This window comes from Onychostoma macrolepis, chromosome 13 (assembly GCF_012432095.1).
Source record: "Onychostoma macrolepis isolate SWU-2019 chromosome 13, ASM1243209v1, whole genome shotgun sequence".
NCBI classification, from domain to species: Eukaryota; Metazoa; Chordata; class Actinopteri; order Cypriniformes; family Cyprinidae; genus Onychostoma; species Onychostoma macrolepis.
In genome coordinates this window covers 30316863-30338425 of record NC_081167.1, presented here as the reverse complement: position 1 = coordinate 30338425, position 21563 = coordinate 30316863, and the positions used below count along the sequence as shown (strand labels likewise).

Below are 21563 nucleotides of genomic sequence, written 5' to 3'. Positions count from 1 at the left end.
TTGCATAGTTATTAATTGAATTATTTTTTATTTATTAATTCATTGTGGACTGTGTGAAAACACTGTGTATTTGTAGATGACCAAAAATTCATTATTTTCCCAATTAGCCTAAAACAAATATAAAGGTTCAAAAAATGATTTTGTACATAACATCTCAACATTTTCTTGTGGTTTTATAGTAATATTTGATATTTATAGCGTAGTTTTAAGCATTTAGATTAAACGAATGATATTTTGTTGCTTTATCTGTCTATTTATTGCCAGATTTCAAATTTACAGAAACAAAACTAACATATGTAGTTGAAAATAAATTTATGTAATTGTTCTTCGTCTCCTAAAGTTAAAAGTTTTAGGTGGGTGTGGCCTAGCATCACGCTTGGGCTTTGATTGGTCAATACAATGTTTGGCGATGACGTTGGATTCCGGAAATCGAAACTTATTGATCCAAATGATGTGAAGAAATGAAAGTGAACTTGTGTCTGTGATCGATGTCGGTGTGAACTGACGCTGTTAATACCGTGTTAATTTGATTAAGGCTCTGCGTGGCGCTCACGTGCTGATCAGCGTAAACACTCGGTGAACTTCTGTCACTGGCTGTTATTTTAGATCTTCTTTTAACTGCAATGGAGTCTCTGTCAGGAAACTATATTTCTCAGCTGAACGAGTATCAGCAGAAGACTCAGTGCACCGTGGAGTATGAGGAGGGATCCACAGATGGACCGAGCCACAACAAGACGTATGGAGCTAACATTCATTATACGTGCTGTGAACTGAGCTGTCTGTGCAAGTGACACAAAGAATTGATTGTTTCTAATCAAAAGTGTGTTATCAGGTTCACTATGAGGGCTATTATTAATGGACAGCGGTATCCTGAGGGCACTGGGAAATCCAAGAAAGAGGCAAAACAAAATGCTGCCGAGAACGCCCTTAATGGCATAAAAAACACTCAAAATACTGAACCTGTAAGTACAAATAATTAAATATATATATATAAAAAAAAAAAAATTATTTACACTGTTATTTACACACTTTGTGTGTGTGTGTAGCTTTTCAAAATATTGATATTCTATATAATACATATTTTCACTTATATATGTACACACACACGTTTGTTTTTGTGAAAAGTGGGTTCATCCCATAGGCATAATGGTTTTTATACTGTACAAACTGTATGTGCTATTGTCCTACACCAACCCTACACCTAAACCTACCTCTTACAGGAAACTTTCTGCTATTTCAGATTTTCAATACACTCCATTCTGTGTGATTTATAAGTGTTTTGAAAAGTGGGGACATGGGGTAATGTCCTGAAAAGTTAACTTCTCCTTGTAATAGCTGTCATACCCTTGTCATTATACAAATTTATGTCCTCATTTGTCACAAAACACACACACACACACACATATATACATACAAACACACACACACACACACACACACACATATATATATATATATATATATATATATATATATTTATATTTATATATATATAAAAAGCACCTTATTTGTTTAGTGTTTGTAAACCAAATATTATTGCACTTTGTTCATATAGCAGTACGTTTAAATGAAAAAGTGCACAATATACTACTTTTAATTCATTATTGAATTTTGTGCATAATGACAGATTAATCACGATAAAATAAAAAATCGTTGCCCAGCACTTATATATTCACTTATATATTTTCTTATATATTGTGAGTGCTTTATATAAAACTGCATGTATAATATTAAATATTATGTTTATTATACAAAATATTATAAAATACATGTTATATACATATATAGTATTATGTATAATAATGCACACACACACATAATATTTAATATTATAAAGCATTGATAAGTTTTGGAATATTTTTAATTAAAATATTTTGAAAACCTATAAATGCTATATATAATATTTTTGTGAGTGCTCTCTATAAGAAATACATATAATTAAATATGATGTTATTATTATACACTATATATATATATATATATATATATATATATTATTATTATTATTATTTTTTTTTTTTTTTTTATGATAATGCAGCTGTTCTAACAATGGAAACACTTCTAAAGTATTTATTAATCTTAGTTAGTGTTAATTTCAACATTTAATACATTATTAAATCAAATTTTGTATCTGTTAATATTATTTAATGAGTTGAGCTAATAATTGGGGGCAGTCGTGGCCTTATTGATAGAGAGTCGGACTTGCAACCCGAAGGTTCCAGGTGTGTGTGTCCACGGTGTGTGTGTGTGTGTGTGTGTGTGTGTGTGTGTGTGTGTGTGTGTGTGTGTGTGTGTGTGTGTGTGTGTGTGTGTGTGTGTGTGTGTGGATGGGTGAAATGCAGAGCACAAATTCCGAGTATGGGACACCACACTTGGCCACACGTCACTTCCTTTCCTTTCATTTTTAATATGAACAAACAACGAATAGTTTTATTACCTAACGTTAATGAACATTAATAAATACTGTAACAAAAGTATTGCTCACTGTTAATTAATGCATTACTAATGGGCCCTTATTGTAAAGTGTTACCAAATTTCATATTTATATTGTTATAATAATTATGTTCTAGATTCTGGATCATTTATTTAAAATTAATATACTGTATATGTCTTTAACTGCAGACAACATCATCTGTTCAAAACACTCCCAACAATGTGACTGTATCTCAGAGGAATTATGTTTGCTGGCTCAATGAATATTCAATGAAGAACAAGTTATCATTCAAGGCTCGCGAGTCCAAAAATCCAGGAAATGCCACTCAGTGAGTATTTAAACATTTGCACACATGCTGTTCTTCTGATTCACAGTGTCCTGCTGAGAAAAGACAGAAAAGTAGAGTACCTTTTAAATTAAAATGTGCACAATTTGTGAAAAACAATTCCAGCCTCTAGCAAGAAATAACACTTAATTCTCTCTTATCTCTTTTGCAGATTGTGTACTTATGTTTGTAAGTATGTTTGTGGTGATCGAGAGTTTCCTGAGGCTTATGGAAAAAATAAGAAAGATGCTAAAGAAGCAGCGGCAAAATGTGTTTATGAAGAGCTGCTCAAAACACAAGATGTAGAGGTGACAGCATTTATCTACTTGGACTTTCTAATGCTCTAATTTGTTTTTTGTTTGTTTGTTTGTTTGACTTTTTTTGTTTGGCATTTGAGCTCTGGAACAGCGCTATATAAATAAAACTTATTATTATTTAAGGTCTTCAATGACAACAGCAATCGAACACAGAGGTCAGAGGTTGCGTCTCGTAGGTAAATGATAAACAACATCATGACTGATAGTAATTGACTTATATTTCAAATTGTGCTCACCCTTTATGTCATCCAAGATTAGGATGAGTTTGTTTCTTCATCAGATTTGGAGAAATGTAGCATTGCATCAGTGTCTCAGCAATGGATGCTCTGCAGTGAATGGGTGCCGTCAGAATGAGAGTCCAAACAGCTGATAAACACATCACAATAATCCACACCACTCCAGTCCATCAGTTAACATCTGGAGAAGACAAAAGATGAAATAAATCCATCATCAAGACGTTTTTAACTTCAGACCGTTGCTTATGGCTAAAATACGAGTCCATAATAACACTTCCTCCAGTGAAAAAGCACCTCCTGTTGTCTCTCACATCAAAATCAGTCACATATTTGTTTAGAGCTGTTTTGGCTTGTAAACAGTGCTTGATCTGTGCAGATTTCTCTCCTGATTCAGACCAGACCATTTTTTCACTTGAGTAGCTTTATTATGGATTATGGACTCATATTTTAGCAGGAAGCAATGGTTTGAAGTTAAAAACGTCTTGATGAATTTGTTTCTTACAAACACGCAGCTTTTGTCTTCTCCAGATGTTAACTGATGGACTGGAGTGGTGTGGATTATTGTGGTGTTTTTATCAGCTGTTTGGACTCTTATTCTGACGGCATCCATTCACTGCAGAGCATCCATTGCTGATGAAGTGATGCAACGCTACATTTCTCCAAATCTGATGAAGAAACAAACTCATCTACATCTCTGATGTCCTGAGGGTGAGGACGTTTTAAGCTGATTTTCATTTTTGGCTGAACTATTCCTTTAATTCCTGTACTCTCTATTGTGCTGTTAATTTTGACTTCTTGTCCTTTATTTAAGTGCTAGCCTGGACCGTGCCAGTTTGAGTTTTGTTGATGAATCTCGAAGCTCCACGCCTGACAGCAACTACATAGCACGTCTCAATGACTACAGCCAGAAACGTAAACGTGCACATGATTTCAAATTAGTGGAGAAACGAGGCCCTCCTCACAATCCTGAGTAAGTCTTGAACAGGCCTTAACTCTGCAGATTTGTTAGAGCTGAAAATGAAAAACTGAAATGTTCTTTTTCAGGTTTGTATATAAAGTTGTCATAGACGGGAAGGAATACCCTGAAGGACAAGGAAAGAGCTCAAAAGAGGCAAAGCAACATGCTGCTCAGCGCGCTTGGAGCGAGATTAGTGAGCAATCTGGATGGACCACACAGGCAAGACACTTCAGAAATACAGATATATTTTTATAAGTCTATATGTTAATGATATCATGTTTATTAATGCATGTGCATGTTTTGAATTAACAGAGTTCTGAAGATGACAGCTCTTTACAAACTCAAGAGACATCGTAAGTTTCAATGAACAAAATAACAATGCATCTTCTTATAAGTATATATTATGTGCATATAATAATATAAAGAGATGTTGTAGTTTATTGTTTATCTGTTTCATAGTAAATCTCAGGATGCACAGCACTCCTCAAAAAGCTCGTCTGAAACTCCCAGCTCAAGTTCTTCCATTGTCTTCAAAGACTCATCTGCTGTCAGTTCTCCTATGGCCATAAGTCCTGTAAGTCCAGTCTGAGTTATTGGTAGCATTTGCCTTTTTTTTTTTGAAATATTCACATATTTTACACACTAATATATTAGAGGCTATCCAATTCATAAAACAAACACATTTCAGTGTATTATATATATTTGAAAAACTTATGAAGTCAATCTGTGTTGCAGAGTGTGAGTCTACTGGATGTGAAGCCGAAAAAAAAGTAAGCTTTTACAGTTGTTAAATATTTTGATTTTGTTTTTATGTGTATAATTTTTTTTAAGTCATTAATGACATAAAATAACATGCTACATTTTTTTCTTTTAGATTAGCACCAAATTTTCATCTGTCACCAAATGGCCTGGCCGGGTGTAGAGAGGTATTGTTTTGCCAATAATGGCGAAGTAAATGAGTACAAAACAGTATTAGCTGAACTGTCAAGTAAAATAAAATGAAGTTATCTTTGAAATGAGTTGCATTTTCTGTGACAAATGAAAAATACAAAGAAAGTAAGACTGAAAATATATACGCATGTGAAGTTTGGGACATGTATGTTTTACTTTATGAGTATCCTCCCTAAAGTAATGTTTGCAAAATTAATAGATAAATGCAAAACAATTTTGTAAAATGAGGCCAGTTCAACGGGTATGAAAGCTAATTTCCACTACATAAGAAGAAAATGGTAAATCAAAATGATCAAGATAAAAATTTATAAGCATTAGATAAAAAAAAAAAATCAATATTATGAGACAAATTTATGGCGAAAAAGGTAAAATTATGACATAAAAATAACCTATAAGCATGATTTTTCATGTCATAATTTTGCCTTTTTCGCCATAAATTTGTCTCATAATATTGATTTTTTTTTTTTAATACCATAATATACACCTCTCATATTTATGCCTTTTTATATCATAATTGTAAACTTTTAATATAAAATTATTGACTTTTTATCTCATAATTATGACCTTTTTATATCATTATTAGGATTTATCAAAGCTTTTTTTTTCTTATCTGGCAGAAATTGGCAAAGTTGTATATAAAATATAAATAGTATGTTTTTATAAAACCAGTTTCAAAATTCTCCAAAGGCAAGAAAAAAAAATGTTCTTTACTTTTTTTCTAGTATTTTCTTCTTCCAATACTTTCCACAGATTGGTCCTAACATGAATGTACAAAAGCCAGCAAAGCCATCTGGAGGTCAAACTTCAAACCAAGCTACAAAGTCAAGGTAAATCATAACCTGCTTACTTTGTGTCAGTCAGCATTTTTTCCTTTAGAAATCCATTGTTTTGAAGCTGTTATGTTCATTTTTGTAGGTTTTTAGAAGACTTTGACTCAATAAATCCAATTGGCAAAGGTGGCTTCGGCCGTGTTTTCAAGGCAAGACGAATACTTGAGAACACGTATTATGCTGTGAAGATAGTGAAGAGTACAAAGTAAGTCAGTGAAGTTGTTGTATCGTCTTTGTCTTTAAATAATTAATGTAATTTGATAGTTGCAAAAACTTGATGTGTGGCATATAGGTTACATCATCCCAATACTAGCCATTTTAGATAGGCACACAACCACTGTAAAGGCTGTGATGTCCAAAAAAGTTATCTAGGCCAGCAGCTAACTAGGTTTTAAAACAAAATATACAGCAATGTACCTAATACACTGTAACATTTACTGTATTTCCCTAGAAAAGCTCGTCGTGAGGTCGGTGCTTTGGCTAAGTTTAATAACGCCAACATCGTCCGCTACTACACATGTTGGGTCGAGGACACATCGTACAGACACGATTCTTCAGAGAGCTCCAGCCACTCAGAGTAATTCACCAAAAACAACTCCTTCTGAAACAAACTGCAGTCTCTATCTTCAACCAGCTGTAACATGTATATTTGTGCTGGTGTCTCTGTCTGTTGGCTTTAGTTCTGGCAGTGACCCGGGAACAAAGTACCTCTACATTCAGATGGAGCTTTGTGAGGGAGACACGCTTCGTGCCTGGATTGATAAAAATAACTCTTCAAATGTTGATTATCCAGCGAGGAGGACGGATGCAGCACAGATCAACAGGCAGGTGCTGAATGCCGTGGAGTACATTCACAAAGAGGGCTTGATCCACAGAGACCTGAAGGTGGGCTGCTCACTAAAATGAGTTTTCATGCTCAGACACAATTAACAGTTGGCTCCCTTTTAATTCTGTGAAATTCCTCTGTTGCCTGACTGTATTCATTAACTGAATTCCTCTTCCTGTCATTTAAATATAATGAAACATCATTTATTTTTCTGCAGATAGATTTCATTTTAAACATTATTAACATATGTCTGGAAATTTTGCCATTTGTGTGTATGTTTTTATTTATGGCTAATTCACACATCCCTAAATTCAAAATTGAATGACAATTCTCCATCCTGTTTGCTATCGGAATTCTTTACCCTTTCACATATTACAGCCTAAAAATGTCTTAAATTGGAGCAGAAAGTCTTAAATTCATAAAGTCATGGGGTCTAATTGCATGATCTAAAGCGCACGGTGTAGGTGCACTTAGAGCGTGTCCGAATCCAGTTTCACTAGTTCCCTATCAAGTTCGGTCTCTCGACACTGCGTAGCTTACGCTTGGGGTTATCCCCCTCCTCCCAAATACTGAAGCCTGATTGCATCGCGTCGGTAAATTTTACCAGCCAATGACGCTCAAGTGCTCGAGCAAGGTGTGGAGCCACTCGCTATATAGGTCGGCGCTCCGCGTCATTACCTCAGAATCTTTCTCCTTCACGAAGCAAGCATCGAAGACTTCTACTCATCGCTATTTTCTTCTCGCTGTTGACAACACCCTAAGAGGACGCCTAAGTGCATGCGGGGGCCTGATTGAGCTCCCTGACGCACATGACACGTGTGTCTCTTCTGTCTGGGCCAAGCCCATGCAGAGGCCATGCTGGATGGGCCTGACTGTCCCGCCTGTGAAGAGATGACAGTCAAAACCCTCCGTGCCACTTTTCAGTGATCCTGAACTGCGCGCTGGCTAATTCCTTGTGCCACGTGCAGTAGGCCTCTCTGATGAACACGTTGACTCAGTTCCTGCATGCTCATCGCTCAAGAGAGCCACCTGTTTCTTACACCGAGCCCAGCCTCCGCCCCTTGGGACCTGGTCTCATTTGGTGTGGCAGAGGATGAAGTGGAAGACAACGCAATGTCGACTGCAGCCTCTGGCTCAGGTGACTGGTCGGCCTGCATGGAATCGGAGGCCTCCCACAGCGAGGTTCGCGAGCCCCCGGCTCAGATTGATGAAGAGTTGGTGAAGATCCTGTCTGAAGCTGTACAGGATTTGGGTCTTGACAGAGCCGACTGCTGGGGTTACACTAAGCCGCCGCCCGTCGATTAAGCAGTTGCAGCACATCTTTGTCCGTCCACACGTGGGTGGAAATCTGCGCCATCGCTTCCGTCGAAGCCGTGCCACACCACGAGCCACATCGCAGATAAGGCTTATATGGCAGCCGGCCAAGCATCGTCTCCGATCCACACTATGGCTGTTCTCCAGACTTTTCAAGCCAAAATGCTGCAAGCGTTGGATGAGGAGGGGCCGGACTCTGCCGCCTTCAAAAAGTTGCGTTTGGCCACTGACATGGCGCTCAGAGCCACGAAGAAGACGACCCAGGGAATCGGCTGCTGTATGGGCTGTCTCGTCACGCTGCAGCGGCATCTTAGGCTCACGTCGACTGACATGAGGGAGTCGCAGAAGGCTCAGCTGTTGGACGCACCCATATCTCTGCTCGGCCTGTTTGGTGAGGGTGTGGGCTCATTTTCTGAGAAGTTTCTGGAGGCCCAGAAACAGTCAAAGGCGATGAGCCACTGGAAAAGAATTAGATAGTATTGAATGTGATGTAAAATTTATGGGAATGAGCTCACTTTTCTGCATATTAATTTTATATCCAGAAATTTTGCCAAAGTCGTTTAACAGTTCAGTCAGAGCTGGTAAGCTTGTGAGTGGATGAGTCAAGTACACAAGCATATCGTCTACATAAAGAGAAACTTTGTTCAATATCTCCTCTATATATTCCTTTAATGGTACTCCTCTTGCATAAAGGCTAGGGGTTCAATTACCAACGCAAACAAAAGAGGAGACAAAGGACAACCCTGTCTCGTACCACGTTGTAGAGAAAAAAAAAGTAGATAAGATATTTTTTGTACTGGTGAAGTATAAAGAACTTTAATCCAAGCAAAACCCAAATTTTCCCAAAACATAAAAAAGAAAGTCCCACTACACCCGGTCAAATGCTTTCTCAGCATCGAGTGATAGTAATGCCTCAGAAACACTAGATGGAGTGGGATCGTAAAGAATATTTAAGAGCCGACATATATTAAAGAACAATTGTCGATTTTTAATAAATCCATTTTGGTCATTGGATATTATAGAAGGCAGAACATTTTCTAACCTAAGAGCTAACATTTTAGCCAGGATTTTACTGTCCAAAGTGATATGACTGCTTGAGTACCAGAAGAAAAAGATTCCTCAAATACGTTTGATAATAGTGGAGATAATTCATTCTTACATTTTTTATAGAACTCGCTCGGAAACCCATCAGGACCAGGTGACTTTGCATTTTGCATTGACATTATTGAGGCATTTATTTTTTTTTATCTTTCTTGTAAGCCAGCTTCAGAAGAGGCTACCTTCTGAGACGACGGTCATGCAAACTGACTTGTTTCAGTGTGCGCTGTATGGTCTGAGCACTGACAAAGCTGACCTTCCACTTCTGCAACCTCTAAAGCTATGCTGGCAGCACTCATGCGTCTGTTTTTTGAAGCCAGCTTCTGCACCTGACGCACAGCACGAGGATCTAACATCTTTGATTGACCCTTGCGAGGCCTGTTCCGAGTGAAACCCGTCTTGGAAAACCTCTGTATGACCCATGCCACACACCTTAAAATAATACATAAATAAAATACATAATAAAACACAAATTTTAAACAAAGTCGTCTACTCACCAATTGTGAAAGACAAAACAAATTAAAAAAAAAAAAAAAAAGTGAATAACTAAAAATTCTGCCCTGCGTAACACACCTTAAGTGTATATAATCTGTCCTATATGCAGCATTGCCTGTCAAACGTCAGAGGTATGCATATTCTGTCCTCAACAACTTTAATGTCTGCTATTCAGCCTTATCCGGGACAATGTTTCGCCATAGCTTCCACCAGGTCGTAAAACTCCTTGTTGCCATTGTAAATTATCCTAAAAAAATAGAGGGAACATTGCGCATGACATTAAATGCTGCATGTACTGCAAAATTAATATCTTCTGCAATATTTTCAAATAAAGAGAGTAAATCTGAATGTGTTATTTTAGTAAGATGTACTATTATAGCTTTATTAATATTTTAGTTTTTTTCCATTTTTATTTTAATATTTACTTTAAAGTTGAGTCATTTTTGTGTGCTTCTGTTATTTTTTTTTAATATGCCTATATAGGAATTACAAATTTTATTACAGTTTTTAATTTTGGTACTTCAAGTTGAATTTAAAAATGATAATTAGAAAAGTTAAGCTAAAAATTTTTTTTTTTTTTTTTTTTTTTTTTAAATTAAGAAATCAAATACAATACTGTACAATAACCAATAATTTGTATTCTTTCATATTTTTCCTATATTTTCCTAATGACAGTTTTATGACACATAATAAGGCAGAATAGTTATACTATAATAAATGTTATGTCATTTAGCACTGCATTATTTGTATATTTTATTTATTACCTGGAAATTACTTTGCATTTAAACCTAGATTTATTCACACTGGTCCTTGCTACCTCTACATGAGCACACTTGCCTCGAAAAAGTGTAGGGGATGAATTTACTTTTTATAAAAAGTGTGTGTTGGGGGGGTTGCATGTCCATGCCCATGTCCATTTTATTTCAAGTAACGAAAATAATCACTTTTTATTTCAGCCTCTGAACATAATGTTCAGCGGCGAGGGAAGAGTAAAGGTTGGAGACTTTGGCCTCGTGACTGCAGCAGAAAATGACAATGACAGGCAACTGCTGGAACGGACTAAAGGGACAGGAACCCGTATTTACATGAGCCCAGAGCAGGTCAGTCAGGAGACATGCATTAGAATATGACTTACTATTCACAAATCATTTTACTTAACTGTAATGTTATGATTTTCCAAGTAAAAATGAATGTTTATTCAATGAAAAATGTAGAAGAGAACTTGATTTTATCAATTGGGAATAGATTGTGAAAAGTCGTTACATGCCAGCTGGTTAGTGGGGAGGGATTTATGTTGTCAGGTCAAGAAATCATGCACAAAGAGATTAAGAATGTGCATTACCAAAAGCATATTTTGATTTCATGTTGATTGCAATGATTCAATCAAAAGTTAAATTTTCATTGTTCTAAACCAAATGTTTAGGTGGCTCACACATCCCATGACAAAAAGGTGGATATATATGCTTTGGGTCTCATATACTTTGAACTCATCTGGAAACTTGTCAAAGTGTCTAAAAAGGTTTGGTTCATCTTTATTTAATAATACAATCCATGTATTAATTTTGTGTCTGAACTTCAAGTATGCAAATTGTTATAAATAATGAAATGATTGTTTTACTTTATTTGTGACGTTTAGATTTGGGAAAACATAAGAGTTAGGAATTTTCCACCACAGTTCTCCGGGAAATTCAGCTTTGAGGTGAGTGTAATTTCATGATTGAAGATGTTGAAATTGAGCATGCTTTTCTTAAGTGCAAGTGCTAATGTATGCTGGAATTATCAATTAATTTATGCTCACTTACTCGACGACAACCTAACATCTAACATGTGGTCTCATTTTTCACGGCTGGTGAAACAGCACAAGCTCATAGATCGAATGCTGAGTCCCAGTCCTGCAGAGAGACCAGACGCCTCAGAGCTGATCAGAGAGATGGACCGATATTCAGCCATGCTGAAAGGTGATCCCAGTGACTTAATTTCAGGGTAAGCATACTCAACATGACAGGTTTCTTTCCACCAGAAATATCTTGTTTAATTAATTCAGATATAACAGAGAAATGGTTTAAATTAATGTTTTGTTATAGGATAATGCATAATGATTTTATTGCTTTTTGACATGTATGTATCATCTATAGATTGTCTGATAGTTTTGATGTGATTGCAAAACTTGGTGAAGGAGGCTATGGCTGCGTTTATAAAGTAAAACATAAATATGATGACAAGATCTATGCTGTAAAGAGGGTTATCTTAACCGGGTAAGTTTATACAAGTCATAATTTATTTATTCATTCATTGTACTCATTCATTCATTATTTTTATTGATTTATAGTGTTTATTTAATTTGTTCATTCATTCCTTATTTATTTCATGTATTTCTTTATTTATTAATTCAATACTTTTTGATTTATTTTTATTCATTGATTTAAAACAGAAAAGCTGATTCTGAGGTGAAGACACTGGCCCGGCTAGATCACCCAAACATAGTGCGGTACATCACATGCTGGCCAGATTCTGACAACTGGACGTCAAACCAAGGAAGAAACCAAGTGTCCGAGTAAGCAAGTCTCCAGCGCTTTTGATAAAACATTCACTGCTTCTCAATAGTCATGTTTATGTGTTTTATGTTCAGCACACCAGGTTCTTCATCAGATGAAGTTGACGAAGATGATGAAGATGGTGACAGTGACACATCAGGAGTGGAAAGTCTGGGTGTGACCGAGTATGTCCAGCATTCTTCTTATGAGACACTTGTTTAGTCTTTATAGGGTAAACTAGTAATACAGTGTTAGCTCAACTGGTCAGGGGTTTGATTGCCAGAATGCATCTACTGATAAAATGTAGCTTAATTTACTTCAAGATGTACTTTAAGTCTCTTTGGTTAAAAGTATCTGCCAAATGCATGAATGTAAATGTAATTGTGTCTGTTCTCAGATCAGCATCCGCTGCTGCGGAGTCCTCAAGAAACAACAGAACCGACAGTTCAAATCAGTGAGTTTATTTGTTTGATTGAAATTTGACACAACAACTGCATTTTCCTTGATCTATTGAAGTAACAGATTTCATTTTACTGTGACTTTCAAATCTGTCCAAAAAGGCGCTCTGCGTTTCCTTCTGAAGAGTAACATTATTAGAAACAAGTTGAGATTTATTTTGAAAAAGATCCCTGTTTATTTTGTGTCTGGTCTGAACAGAGTGGCACATGTCAAGATTTGGTTTATGAATCTGTCATAATGTGATGAAATAGTCGTTATTGAAGGGAGCAGTTTAAACAGTTAAACCAGACACAAACCCTGAGTAAATGCTGTTACTCGTGCATATATTCACAGCAAAGAGCAATATTTAAATTCATTATCATGGATGCAATATCACAAAATTTCTATAATTTTGGTAGCATAAATCTAAGATGTATATACAATTACAACTAAAATATACTGTAATGTGCCTTAAAGTTGCAGATGGTTTGATTACATTATAACCTTATTTAATGTTAAAGGGTTAGTTCACCCCAAAATGAAAATGCTGTCACTAATTACTCGCCCTCGTGTCGTTCCAAACCCGTAAGACCTTCATTCATCTTCGGGACACAAATTAAGATATTTTTGATTAAATCCGAGAGCTCTCAGACCCTCCATAGACAGCAACGCAACTGAAATGTTCCCAGGTCCAGAAACATAGCAAAGACATCGGTAAAATAGTCCATGTGACATCAGGGGTTCAACCGTAAAGCTACGAGAATACTTTTTGTATGCAAAGAAAACAAAAATGACGACTTTGTTGAACTTTAAGTACGCTACCATTTTTGCTCATACAGATAAGACTAAGTGTAAGACTGAATCCATGAAGGGCTAATAAGGACAATAAGACGTTAATACTGTATGATCGCACTTCGGTTCATATTTAAGAAACGACATTTAAAAAGTCATTATTACAGGAAAAATGTGTTTTTGTTCCATTTAATAATTTTATGTGAGGTTGAAAAATAAACGGTGCCTATCATCGGTGCTATAAATCAGTTTTGCTGTAGGCTATTCATCAAAAGCAGCATCAAAAAGCAGCGGCACTGGCAGTCTAGTTCATTATGAAAAAAAATAAATAAGTGTATATATATATATATATTAGGCCTATATAAGATAAGCATTTGAACAGGCTACCTTGCACTATAATAAACACAAGAATTATCTGCATGATGCCACTGTTATTTTTATTATTGTGAAGTGAAATGAATGAAGAGTGCATCTGTCTTGCGTGCACAAACACGCAATGGAAAAGGGAAGTTGGTTTATCTTTAAGTTAAATATTATTGTACAAATAATTATAAAATGCTATAGACTGCGAATAAGATTGCAGTTTCACATTTTGCATATGCATTACAAAGTGAATTATTTTTTACATGCAATGATACAAAATAAAACCAAACAAGATTTGTAATGAATATAAAGCATCTCTTGCGCGTCGCACTCAGCATCATGCGTGCCGTGCAAATCTTGCACTAAAATTTAACAAATAGGATACACACCTGCATTTAAATGTGGCTGGAATTTTTGTTATTTATTTATTTATTTTTTTACTCACATTGTATGAAAGCGAGTAAAGAATGCTCCCTTTAAAATCACTGAAGTTGTCAGTTAATGAAGCTTTTTTTTTTTTTACATCGTGTGCACTTTGTTGATTATAATTGTCACGTGTGTTCCTGTAGTGTTCCTGTTTTACGTAGGGCCCCCAGAAGTCTAGGATCGGCACTGAATATAACACATGATTCATATTATTTAAATAATACTGTACACATGTTAAATGTTTCAAATCTAAAATATGGTGTAATACTGTGTAGCTTAAATATAAGCACAGAGTAAAGTTAACATAAGCACAGGCTCGCTTGACATATATCCTTCTTGAATTCGTTCTAAGAAACGCATATAACTTCTTCAGTACTAAATTTGCATCTTTGAATATGAAATATTTTAACTACATTGTTTGCGCAGTGTGGCGCAGCTGACAGAATAGCATACATTGTTTGCGTTCAGTGGATACTCTCCAAAATGGCGCTAAGGTAACGCGGAGGAGACGAATTGTTGAATAAAGTCGTCATTATTTTTGTTTTCTTTGCGTACAAAAAGTATTCTCATAGCTTCGTAAAATTATGGTTGAACCCCTGATGTCACATGGATTATTTTACCGATCTCCTTGCTATGTTTCTGGACCTTGATCGTGTTCATTACATTGCTGTCTATGGGAGGGTCAGACAGCCATCAGAATGCATCAAAAATATCTTAATTTGTGTTTCGAAGATGAATGAAGGTCTTACGTGTTTGGAACGACATGAGGGTGAGTAATTAATGACATAAATTTTCATTTTGGGATGAACTAACCCTTTAAGGGCCAGATGAAAGAGTGGAATATCGCTATTTAAAAATAAATTATGAATGATTTGGTGCAAAAAATATAAGTGTATCTTTTAAGACAATACCTCACAATGTTAAATATTCATCCATGGGTCATGCCTGTTCTTTCTCTCTCTCTCTGTTTCAGCAGCAGGACATATTTATTTATTCAGATGGAGTTCTGTGAGGGAGGAACACTGACTGATTGGATACAGACAAGAAATTATCTGAAAAAAGAGAGAACCACAGTGGAAATCCATCAAATATTTTATGAAATTATCACTGGAGTGGAATTCATCCATGCAAACAATCTCATCCACAGAGATTTAAAGGTATTTCATTATATTAACTGGGAGAATGGTTATGCCTTTTCCTGATATTTACCCATGTGTGCTTTCCTTTTAGCCTGATAACATACTGTTCGGTGCTGATGGCAAAGTGAAGATCGGAGACTTTGGGCTGGTGGCAGCTCAGACCGATCAAAATGGTGACCTTACAGAGAGATCAAACAGAGGAAGTGTGTATAACAGTTATATGAGTCCTGAACAGGTGACACATTTTTATTGCTTTACAGCTTAGGGTCCTTTATGCTCATAAATGACCCAAGAACCACATTTACAATTTTATATTTTACAGTTAGATTTATAAAAATGTATTTTGTGTATTGTATTTGCAAAGGAATAAGAAAATAAATACTAATAAAACAAATAACATTGTTCACTTCAGGAAAATGAGAGGACTTATGATGAAAAAACTGATATTTTTCCCCTTGGACTAATATGGTTTGAGATGCTCTGGGAAATGTCTACTGGTATGGAGAGAGTGGAGGTCAGTAGTATTTGATGATAGTCATCAGTAGTGACTGTATTCACGGTCTTTACAGATATTTACAAAAAAATGTATCTTTAATTCATTTACTCTTTCTGTCTTGCCATTGCAGCTGTGGAAACACCTGAAAAATCAAAGGTTTCCAAAAGGTTTCAGTCAGAGTTATTCGACTGCGGTAAGGAACTTGATTTTACCTTCAGATAAATATTGATTTGACTGAGTTTAGCCTAAAACTTTATTATGCTTCTTTTTCAGAGTACATTCATCATGAAGATGCTGTCGTATTCACCAGAGCACAGACCACATGCAAGAGAAATAAAAGAAATTCTTGAGACGTTTTTCTCTCTGGAACAGGATCTGTTAAGCCAGAAAACCGTCTGAGATTTTTCTGTATGGAAACTGTCTCAGCAGTTTGATTGGGTCCTTTCAAAATAATGAATTACCACAAAGTTCAACTGACGGGTGAACCAACGTTTCTGTTTTGATGATTTCTAGGGTTGGGGGAAAAAAAAAATCGATTCACCTAACTATCGCAATTCTTTTTAAAACGATTTAAAAATCGATTGGTGTACCTCAGAAACGATTTTTATTTAATTATTTTATTTTTCCTAAGAGGTGGTGGGGAGAAATTAGCGCTTTGTAATTCCAAAAGAGGTCCATCGGTGTGTTGGACTTGGAACAGCACCGCGCAGATGATCAGCGTCTGACATCAGAGTACCGCGAGAGCGATTCGGTCAGTTTTGTTCAGTGCGCTCTCGAATTCTCTCATCAGAAACAAGAAAGTGCAGATGTACATGCGATGTAAGAGATTAATTCATCATTTACACTGCAGATAACATCACTGATTACAGTTTATAGCTTTTTGTAGAGTGCATACACTCATGCTAGACTGAATTCCGTTATATTCTTTGATAATGTAAATGTTCTTTGCTCACTGTATAATCATCATGTGGCATAAGTAAACGTAAAATGTCTTTTTATTAAACGTGATCAGGTTAAATACAAATTCAGTCTTATTAAAATATTTTGTCATAATATGGATAGCCTACTTGAAATACAAATGAAATACAAAACTTGCTCTCATGTGAAAAGAGGACTTTGGACCACTGGGCAACAGTCCAGTTCTTCTTCTGCTTAGCCCAGGTAAGACGCCTCTGACGTTGTCTGTGGTTCAGGAGTGGCTTAACAAGAGGAATACGACAACTGTAGCCATATTCCTCGACACGTCTGTGTGTGGTGGCTCTTGATGCCTCGACCCCAGCCTCAGTCCATTCCTTGTGAAGTTCACCCAAATTCTTGAATGGATTTTGCTTGACAATCCTGATAAGGCTGCGGTTCTCTCGGTTGTTTGGGCATCTTTGTCTTCCACACTTTTTCCTTCCACTCAACTTTCTGTTAACATGCTTGGATACAGCACTCTGTGAACAGCCAGCTTCTTTGGCAATGAATGTTTGTGGCTTACCCTCCTTGTGAAGGGTGTCAATGATTATCACACCTGGACAGAATATGAGTGACCACAGGACTTCATGTCAGCCTCAGAGTCATCTTGTGGTTGACATCCCACAAGGACACTGATAACACCACGCAGCCAAAACAAGCTTTCCTCATGGAAATAACCACAAACAACCTGGATTTTATGTTTCTAAATGAAACATGACTTGAAGACAGCTGCAGTGCAACAGTCCTCAATGAAACAGCCCCTCCTAACTTTAACTTTACAAGTGTCTGCAGCACTGTTAGGAGAGGTGGAGGTGTAGCTGCTCTATTTAAAGATGTTTATCAATGCAAGCAAGTGTCATTTGGTCAGTATTTGTCTTTTGAATACCTAGGTATTGTGCTGAAAGGTGCTCCACGCATTCTGTTTATCATTATTTACAGGCCTCCAAAATACTCTCCAGCCTTTGTTGAAGAGTTCACAGAACTGTTATCAATGATTTCCTCAGAGTTTGACTGTTTTACTATTGCAGGGATTTTAATATTCACATAGATAATGCAGAAATCAAAACTGCAAAAGAAATTATTACTGTTTTAAACACTTTTGATCTGATCCAGCATGTGCATGAACCCACACACAATCGTGGACACACTCTAGATTTACTCATCAGTAGAGGTCTAAACATTTCATCCATTGTTATTAAGGATGTAGCACTATCTGATCACTTCTGTATTTTCTTTGATATATTGATCTCTGTTACCACTGAATCTAGATCTGTCTCTGTCAGAAAGAGATGCATTAACGAGAACACTAGTGCGCTATTTATGAAGGCTATATCTTTAACACCAAGCATTTCTGCAGACTCTGTTGATCTTCTCCTGGATTCATTTAACTCAAAAGTTAAGAATGTTATTGATGATATTGCTCTGGTAAAGGTGGGCAAAAAGACTGGCAGACAAAAATCATCATTGAGAAAATCAACAGCAGTTCAGAGTATGAAAAGACAATGCAGAAAAGCTGAGCGGATGTGGCGGAAGACAAAACTTGAAATTCACTATAGCATCTATAAAGACAGCCTTCATGCTTTCAATGTGGAACTAGCCACAGCTAGACAGACCTTCTTCTCAAACCTTATAAACAGTAACTTAAACAACTCTCGCACTCTTTTTGCTACTGTTGAGAGACTGACGAACCCCCCAAGTCAGATTCCCAGTGAAATGCTCTCCGACAGCAAATGCAATGAGTTCGCTTCCTTCTTTTCTGAGAAGATCAATAATATCAGAAAGGAGATTGGCATATCTACTTTTGCAGAGGTCACACAGATTCGACCGCAATTTCAAAAAGAAGTGACGATGTCTGTTTTTGAAGCAATTGATTGCAAAATTTTGAAAGAAATAGTACAGCACCTTAAATCATCAACCTGCTATCTTGACACACTTCCCACATCTTTTTTCAAAAGTGTGCTTAACTGTTTAGAAGCAGATCTCTTAGAAGTGGTGAACGCCTCACTTCTTTCTGGGACTTTTCCAAACTCCCTGAAAACTGCAGTTGTTAAGCCCCTTCTGAAAAAGCGCAATCTTGATAACACCATGTTGAGCAACTATAGACCAATATCAAATCTTCCGTTCATAGGTAAGATTATTGAAAAGGTAGCTTTTAATCAGCTGAACAACTACTTAAACTTAAATGGATACCTGGACAATTTTCAATCTGGTTTCCGAGCACATCACATCACAGAGACAGCACTCATTAAGATAATAAATGATATTCGCTTCAATTCTGATTCTGGCAAAATATCAGTTCTGGTAATACTAGATCTTAGTGCTGCGTTTGACACTGTTGATCATAACATACTTCTAGAGAGACTGGAAAACTGGGTTGGGCTTTTTGGGATGGTACTCAAATGGTTCAGGTCATACTTACAAGGGAGACGTTATTATGTGAGTACAGGAGAGCATAAGTCTAAGTGGACGTCCATGACATGCGGAGTCCCACAAGGCTCAATTCTTGCACCGCTCTTGTTTAGCCTGTATATGCTCCCACTAAGTCAAATAATGAGAAAGAACCAAATTGGCTATCACAGCTATGCTGATGATACGCAGATTTACCCAGCCTTATCTCCAAATGACTACAGCCCCATTGACTCCCTCTGCCAATGCATTGATGAAATAAACTGTTGGATGTCCCAGAACTTTCTTCAGTTAAATAAGGAGAAAACTGAAGTCATTGCATTTGGAAACAAAGATGAAGTTCTCAAGGTGAATGCATACCTTGACTCTAGGGGTCAAACAACTAAAAACCAAGTCAAAAATCTTGACTTGAGTTTTTAGTTTTAGAAATCTTGTTTCTGGAGACAGACCTTAGTTTTAGTAGTCATGTCAAAGCAGGAACTAAATCAGCATACTACCATCTCAAAAACATTGCAAGAATTAGATGTTTTGTTTCCAGTCAAGACTTGGAGAAACTGGTTCATGCCTTTATCACCAGCAGGGTGGATTATTGTAATGGTCTCCTTCCAAAGAAGACCATTAGACAGCTGCAGCTCATCCAGAACGCTGCTGCCAGGATTCTGACTAGAACCAGAAAATCAGAGCATATCACAGCAGTCCTCAGGTCCTTACACTGGCTTCCAGTTACATTTAGGATTGATTTTAAAGTACTTTTACTCGTTTATAAATCTCTAAATGGCCTAGGACCTAAATACATTGGAGATATGCTCACTGAATATAAACCTAACAGACCGCTCAGATCATTAGGATCGAGTCAGCTAGAAATACCAAGGGTTCACACAAAACAAGGGGAGTCTGCTTTTAACTATTATGCCGCCCGCAGTTGGAACCAGCTTCCAGAAGAGATCAGATGTGCTAAAACATTAGCCACATTTAAATCCAGACTCAAAACTCATCTGTTTAGCTGTCCATTTGTTGAATGAGCACTGTGCTACGTCCGAACTGATTGCACCATGTATAATCACTTTCTATTCATAAATGTTTTAAATTCTTTTAAAATCAATTTTTAAATCACTTTGTTTTTATTGTTGTGATTATTATTATTTTTAATTTCTTATTTTTAATGACTATTTCATTTCCTTTTGTAATGTGTAGCTTTGAGCACAATGGTAAGATATGTCAATTCAGTTGTAAGTGTAAAACAGCACGCCTTAATTTTTGTGTCGATACTTAATGGGGTCTCACATCAAATAGATGAATAATCGTCCTAAAAAGAAATAACGACTTAGTCAAACACTCTCAAGAAATGCATTGTGGCGCTTTTATTAAATGGTGCTAACTAGGCCTCTTGAATTTACAATTGTGCATGGGGGTCTGTAAAGGGGAAAAGCATGGACGATGAGGATATTCTACACCTATTCTATATGCGAATAAAATAATAATAATAATAATATATAATAATAACCTAAGAAAATGGTAATAAACAGCTGAAACAACTGATACAACTTTAATTTCATGTTGGATACTGAAAAAAATCCACATTCTGATGCATCTAAAGCATCAGACAAGCCTTTAAAAAAAGGCATGAACCCATGGTACTCGTGCAAAATATAAAAATATGTTGAATGAATGTGAAAAATATGTTTTCTTTGTTCGGTTAAGAAGCTGCATCTGTAGCCCCTGTATTGGAACTTAGAAAATAAGAGCTATTCCGCTCGGATGTGAAACGCCTCAGGGGCAAATTACTTGAAACGTAGGTTTGTAAAAAAGAAAAAACTAATCCGTCGTCTGGTTTAGTTGTATTTTAAAACATCCCTTTCTTAAAAACATTGTGTAAAACTTATTTGGTACCACGATTATTGTTTCATCATGTATTGACCGCATATTTATTAGACTGATAAAAGTACTGTAGCATGAACCTTTGTAGAAATAATAAAAGTAAATCTTATAAATTAAAGAGAATCGGTTGATGACATTGGGTCAAAACACAACGGTTATGAAGATATATTTGTCAACCTTTTATTCAAATGTTCAAGCTACATTAAAAAGTATAAAATGGACAATATATGATTTTGGGGAGATGGAACACATGAAAAAGTTGGAAAACTAGCTTTTAGCGCTCAGGGCAGACCTAGACTGTTGACCTTTCTGAATGGTGTCAGTTTGTGTGTGTGTGTGTGTGTGTGTGT

General features: G+C 36.3%; 1 protein-coding gene across 1 annotated transcript; it reads left to right on the top strand.

Moving 5' to 3' along the window:
- Nucleotides 1-75: 75 nt before the first annotated feature.
- LOC131551762 (interferon-induced, double-stranded RNA-activated protein kinase-like) lies at nt 76-17974 on the top strand. Its single transcript, XM_058794866.1, has 28 exons — nt 76-736; nt 833-962; nt 2623-2762; nt 2932-3067; nt 3200-3252; nt 4124-4282; nt 4357-4489; nt 4583-4623; nt 4730-4844; nt 5006-5040; nt 5145-5196; nt 5972-6048; nt 6137-6256; nt 6503-6628; nt 6732-6936; nt 10741-10884; nt 11208-11303; nt 11421-11483; nt 11643-11767; nt 11920-12039; nt 12216-12338; nt 12414-12503; nt 12716-12772; nt 15311-15494; nt 15568-15711; nt 15889-15990; nt 16103-16165; nt 16246-17974. The coding sequence occupies exons 1-28, from the start codon at nt 624-626 to the stop codon at nt 16369-16371; spliced, it is 3072 nt and encodes a 1023-aa protein (XP_058650849.1). The 5' UTR covers nt 76-623; the 3' UTR covers nt 16372-17974.
- Nucleotides 17975-21563: the final 3589 nt, after the last annotated feature.